This window comes from Cibotium barometz, chromosome 10 (genome assembly GCF_041138505.1).
Source record: "Cibotium barometz isolate CiBa-2024 chromosome 10, ASM4113850v1, whole genome shotgun sequence".
Taxonomy (NCBI): Eukaryota; Viridiplantae; Streptophyta; class Polypodiopsida; order Cyatheales; family Cibotiaceae; genus Cibotium; species Cibotium barometz.
In genome coordinates, this window is record NC_141055.1 from 58,860,654 (window position 1) to 58,867,326 (window position 6,673).

General features: G+C 44.7%; 1 protein-coding gene across 1 annotated transcript; it reads left to right on the forward strand.

Annotated features, from left to right (window-relative positions):
* Nucleotides 1-793: 793 nt before the first annotated feature.
* LOC147635106 (pentatricopeptide repeat-containing protein At4g13650-like) lies at nucleotides 794-5,149 on the forward strand. Its single transcript, XM_086804405.1, has one exon. The coding sequence runs from the start codon at nucleotides 1,589-1,591 to the stop codon at nucleotides 3,938-3,940; it is 2,352 nt and encodes a 783-aa protein (XP_086660531.1). The 5' UTR covers nucleotides 794-1,588; the 3' UTR covers nucleotides 3,941-5,149.
* The last annotated feature ends 1,524 nt before the right edge of the window (nucleotides 5,150-6,673 follow it).

A 6,673-nucleotide genomic window follows, 5' to 3' on the forward strand; every position in this document is an offset into this window, starting at 1 on the left:
TGCTTTCCCACATACACACATCATCGCCAATTACATCTCTCAAACAACAGGTGAAAATCTTGAAGAGATGTGGATTCAATTTGACCATGTGCATTGAGTTCAAGGCTAGTCTATAATGGGTGCCCATGTGTATGATCCTTTCATCATCTGTGTGAGTTATTGACAATAGCCACATGTGAGTTCAAGGTGGAGGATAGAAATGCCCATGTTGAGTTTTGAAAAATGCTGAATGATGTGGTTAAGAACCCAACACTTGTGCACATTTCTATTGACTTACGAAGCTTCTCAGGTGAAGATAACCCTATAGAAGAAAAATGTGTCATTATGATGTCCATTCAGGGTCACCAGATGTCAGTTCCCTTTTATGTGGCTAGTAAGTCCAAGGCAGTGGTAGAGGTTGTTCTTGGTCGATCATGGTTAAGTGCTACCAATTGTTCATTAGATTGGAAGAATAGACAATACAAATTGTAAATTGATTCTGATTGCATCTTGGGATTTGCTGCTATACGAGTTTTATCATGTCAAAAGGGTGGTAGTTCTACCTTACACAACCCACTTTCAACATTTGCTCTTCAAGCTCCAAGACAAATGATGTGGATAATCGATGAGAGAGAATGTTGAGCACAGCATTCCTGATTGTGAAAGACCTTGGCATTTCAAAAACATAAGAGTGAAAAACATTAAGCAAGGGGGGGGAAATCCAGCATTCCTGATTGTGAAAGACCTTGGCATTTCAAAAACATAAGAGTGAAAAACATTAAGCAAGGTTCCGTTAAACATACTTCCTAATGAATTGATTGCATTTCCGAGTAGTGAGCTACGGACTATGCTAGTGGCCATGCATATATATTACAATAACGACCTTGGCATTTGAAGCGTCCAAAGTTCACAACACACAACACATCTGATATATTTATTTATACTAGTATTCAACCCGCGGGTTGCTACGGTATGTAGAAGCAAAATGGAGGATGAAAGTAAGAAAACGAAGGGTCAAATGAGGAATGAAAGCCAGAATACAAAGGGCCAAATCGATGGGATTTTTTCCTCTTATTTTTTAGAAATCAAAGATTTCTTTTTTCTCTCCTCTCCCTGTGCCTTGGTTCATTCATTCCGAAATGTGATCACTCGAGCAGATTGCAAGGAAGTGTGTGATGCATTGTTGTGACAACCCTGGTTAGGGAGCTGGATGGGCAGCAAGGTCGTCGGTTCATCCTCACAAGGCCTGTATGTGGTCCCTTGCAGACGGGCTGGGAATTGCTGTGTAAACACATGAAAGGATCCGATGGAGATGGAGAAGGCAAGGTGGAGAAGTCTTTCCTAAATTTTCACATACAAAAGCTAGCTCTTTTTCTGGGTGAAGAGCTTCCAAAAATATCAAAACCAAGCTACAAATATATGTACGTACTGTTTTGTGCTATATCAAGAGCATCCAAAAATAGCTTGCTTGCTTCTCAAGCAAAGCATGCTCTATTTTCAACATAACCAGCACCAGGTGGATGCATTAGGGACCACACAAGTAGTGCACACCCACTTTTAGGTTTGTTTGCAAGTGTCAAAGCATTTCGCAAAGACAATCCCTCAAGAAATGTTGAACCTAGAGGATGCATGTGCTTCTTTGGATCAAAGACCCGGGCTGCCTTCAATAGAGACCTTCATTAATATCTTGCAGGAGTGTAGACACACAAGAAATCTTGCATATGCAAGGAAAGTTCATGTGCACACCTGCGATAAGGGACTGGATATCCAATCAGAGCTTGGAAACTATCTTGTGCCCATGTTTGTGGACTGTGGAAGCATGCCGGATGCTCATCATGTGTTCAACAGGTTAAATCAGCAAAATGAGTTCTCTTGGACGTCACTCATCCAAGGATATACTGAATGCGAAGAATTCCAGCTCTCCTTTGACTTGTTCCAGAAGATGCAAGAGGGCACTGTGTGCTCTAGCAACTACACGTTTTTATACCTACTGAAAACTTGTGCCAGGTTGAAATGCTTGGACAAGGGGCGGGTAATACACGATGAATTAGTCAAGGAGAGTTATGAGAAAGATCTTTTTGTGGGCAACACTTTGGTGGATATGTATGGCAAATGTGGCTCTCTAGTAGAGGCACAAGAGGTGTTCAGCCAGCTCTCAAATCGAAACATTGTGTCATGGAATGCTCTACTAACTGGTTACACTGAACTCGGTTTTGGTGTGGAAGCTCTGAATTGTCTCCAACAAATGCAACTGGAGGGCATCTCTCCAAGTGAAGTCACACTTTTTGGGGCCTTGAAGGCTTGCAGCATGGTAGGAACCATAGGTAAAGGCCGAGAGATACATGCTGAGACTGTGAAAGAAGGTCATGAGAGAGATCTTTTAGTTTGCAATACTTTGGTTGATATGTATGCTAAGTGTGGCTTGCTGGTTGAGGCGCAGAAAGTGTTTGACAACCTGCCAGTCCAAGATGTAGTTTCTTGGACTGCATTGATATCAGGGTATGTGCAACACGGGCATGGCGAGGAGGCACTTAGCTGTTTGGAACAGATGCGATGGAAGAAAACATCTCCTGATGCTTTTACATATGCTTGTAGCTTGAGGGCTTGTGGCAGCATAGGAGCTGTGGACAGGGGCCGAGAAATACACAGTACAATGGTCAAAGAGGCATTTGAAATGGATCCTTTTATTTGCAGCTCTCTAGTGGATATGTATGCTAAACTCAGCTTGCTCTCTGAAGCATGGCAAGTGTTGGACACGATGCACATTAAGGACACGGTCTCCTGGAACACATTAATAGGAGTGTATGCTGAGCAGGGGCTTTCTGAAGAAGCACTGAATTGCTTGGAGAAAATGCGGATCAAGGGCATTCCTTTGGATGCTATTACTTTTGTTTGTTGCTTGCAAGCTTGCAGCGGCTTAGGAGCCATCAACAAGGGCCAAGAATTACATGCTGAGATTCTAGAAAAGAGTTTTGAAAGAGATCTTTCTGTTGGAAACACTTTGGTCGATATGTATGCCAAATGTGGCTCGCTTGCAGAAGCGCAGAAAGTGTTTGACATGCTACCAGTACACGACGTAGTTTCTTGGACTGCACTGATGGCAGGGTATGCCGAAGTTGGACATAGTGAGGAAGCCTTGAACTGTTTCCAGCAGATGCCGTTGAAGGGTGTGATCCCGAATGCTTTTTCGTGGAATACACTGATTTCTGGCTATGCTGACCAAGGAGAAATCGAGAAGGCTTTAAAGCTTTATGGGCAAATGCAAGAGCAAGGTCTGATGCCAAATGAAGTGACCTTTTTGAGCATACTCAAAGGGTGTGGGAACACAGCAGCCTTAGAAATTGGGGGGAAAATTCACATCCAATGTAATGGTGGTGCAGGTGGATATGAGATTATCGAAGCAAGTATGGCAACAGCTCTTATTGATATGTATGGTAAATGTGGAAGTATGGCCGATGCTCAGCAGCTGTTTGATGCAATGCCTACGAAGGACCATTCGATGTGGACTGCATTGATTACAGGGTACGCCCGCCAAGGAGAGAGTGAACTTGTTTTTCAATCGTTTGGAAGGATGAGGAAGGCAGGCATACAACCAGATGAGATTACATTTGTTAGCATCCTCTCTGCATGCACTCATGTTGGCCTTTTGGAGGAGGGGCAGAACTATTTTGAGGCTATGAGCATAGAATTCGGCATTGCTCCAAGTATTGAGCACTACAACTGCATGGTTGATGTCCTTAGCCGTGCAGGCCACCTGCAAGAGGCTGTGGCTTTGTTGGAGAAGGTGGCTACAAACTCTGATCTTGTGATGTGGAGTACCATGTTGGGAGCGTGTCGTTCTTGGGGTAATGTAGAGCTGGGTAGACAGGCCTTTGATTTTGCAGTGAGATTGAATGAGGAGCATAGTGCAGCATACACTTTGATGTCTAACACGTACATGAGGGAAGATGCATGGCAGTGAGAGTGAGCATACGAGCTCAGACATACTGATGCCAACTATTTCGGGCAAAGTCAGCCACAATGGCTAGGAAGGCATATGACATCTATTTATGCATTGCCCTTTGAAGATGAGAGAACAGTTCAGGATCAAACTGACTTCCAACACACTTGTGCAGCACTGGAGAGTTAGGGATTGGGACAAGTTCAGAGCAGCACAAAGGAAATAACTTCAAGGAAGCTATCGAAAAAAGGTTAGTGATTATATCTTTCTCATTTTTGCAAGGTGCTCCTCCTGTTACATAAGTGGGTTAAGCATAAGGAGTAGATCAGCTATGTTGTGAATGGATGTGTGTGTTTAGCGACCGAAACACTCGTCTTAGTGCAGCGTGCTTGCCAAGTGTGGCATAATGTGAGGCGGCTAAGTGTCTTCCATTGAACATGGATTGAGCGCACCCCGCTCTTGGATGTTAAGGAAACCCTACCCTAACGTGTCATGGGAAGTTGCCTATCCATTAAGCTCGAGCACGGCAAAAGAGTTACACCGTAGCCGCTCGTCACCGCCGTCCTCCCGTACCCGTTGCCACAGCGAGGCGGTTGCTCTAATCCAACGGGTGATGCAAGCTCTCTCGCGAAGATCGTGTGGGATCTCCGCGGAAGAGGATCGCGTTGGTTAGCCTAATCACGAGAGAGAGAGAGAGAGAGAGAGAGAGAGAGAGAGGAAGCAAGAGGGAACAAGTGATTAGCACTAATCACTTCCAAATCCTAACGCTAAGCACACCACACATGCTAGATTAGAGTTGCAAGAGAGAGGGAGAGAGAGAACACTCACTTCTATTGCACAAATGGGAGAATGAGTTACAAATAAGAGAAATTGGCTTTTATAGTTTCAAGCCTTTTCTAACTAGGCTGCCTAGGTGTAAGTGACCCGGGGCGCCTAAAACATAGTTACAAGGTTTTTCTCTATGGTTTTGCCAACTGTCCAAGATCGTCTTGTCTGTCCTTTGAAGCTCAATACTTGGGAACGTCTTTAAGGCGTTTCCCTTATCGAATAACAGGATTTACAATATAGCGCGGGCGTCCATTACATAAGTATGCAGACATAGTTGTCATAAGAATGTGTTAACCAATATGTGGTTAACATACTTCCCTTTCTAAAGTTGATTGTATCCTCGTGATCGCTGAGAGGTTGTTGAGGCACGCGGGGAAGGTTGCACTTGGTTGGTTCTCCTGTCTTTCCGGAAACGAGGGGATGGGGGAGTTATTAAGATGGAAAGAAGTTAGTGGAGTACCGGCGATTAAGTATTTAACTAGTCGTATAGGCTCTTATGAGGTTGCTTTTTTGTATGTACCTATTAGTACTCTTTATCTTATTTTTGGTGTTTTTTTTAAAATTGCCTTTGTGGCGGGACATCCTCATTAGAGGAGTCAGAGTACTTGAATGGGTAAACTAGCGTAGAATACTTAATGACCAGTATCCCAGTGGTAGGTAGTATGATTAAAGAGGAGTTAGTAAAACAATGGCGTTAGTAAGCAAGTAGTGAGGGGCGAATTTTGGAGGGACAAGGAGGCAACACGCATGGAGATTGCTTGCGCTCCGAGATGTTGTATGTCGATGGCGATGTTCATGAAGCTCTAGCATCTTTGTCAAGACACCGTGATTGGTATCTTGGCTCCCGTGGATGTTGAGTCATTAGGTTACGGTGTTCTCTCTTTTTCTTTTTATGCTTTGTCTTCTTCTGTCATTGGAGCTGTGGAATCTTGTGTTAATAGGAGTGGTAGTTGATGTTGAGGATCCATAGGTGTTGAGCCAAAGAAGAAGTTTTGGGTAGGATTGATTAGACATGAAGCGTAGTTATTTGGGTGCAGCAGGGGTGATTAAGAAGATCCAAGTGATGGGTCGTACCATGGACTAGGCTTGCGTCCACCATGGTCCTCCCATCCAAAGATGTACCTGGATGGCTGTCGATGATGGAGCTTTATGTGGTGTGTGCATATAGGACAGAGCCCAATGAGATTTGTAGGTATTGTGCATGGGTGAGGGCAGAAGGTGTGTCCGTGGTCCTAATCACCTAAACTCTCTCTCTTTGTTCTTTTTTCTTTTTCTTTTTTTCTTTTTTTGACATGTGTTTATTAGTCAGTACCCACAAAGAGGGTTTTGTACTGAGTGGTCCATGTGGCTAGAGTTGTGAGCTTACCTTTGAGTGGTTTGATAAGCTCAGCCATGTGTAGCACTGCCCCTTGGTTTGGTGACAAATTCGAGGGGCGGGGTGGAGCTTCGTGGATGAGGCTCCGTGGGTTGAAAGGGTTGGGCGAATTGAGCTTTGGAGTGTCCATGGGTTGGGTGTGGGCAAGTCCGGAGGATTTTGTCAAGGAGGAGGAGACTTGCATGCTCGTTGGTCCCAAACCATCTTTTTTGGTTGGACAGGTACTGGCGTGGTGGGTGTGGTTTGGGCGAACTGCTGAGGGGTATGTCTTGGGAGCTAAATGATGGAATTGCCATCATGGAAGCCTTGGGCTTCTAAGAGACATTTGGGCACCCAATACTACCGAGTGATGAAGTTTTGTGGTTGGCGAGGCTTCCGGCTTTTTTGTTGGTGAGGCTTTGAGCTATGAGGTGGTTGTCGGGAGAAGAGGCTTTTGATTGTGGCTTGGGGAGCCACAAGGTGTGTGTGGCCTTCATGGAAGCCTTGTGCTTTGAGCACATTGGTAGGCACCAGCGTTGTGCTTGGGGTTGCCTAACCCGTGGCTGTGGGAC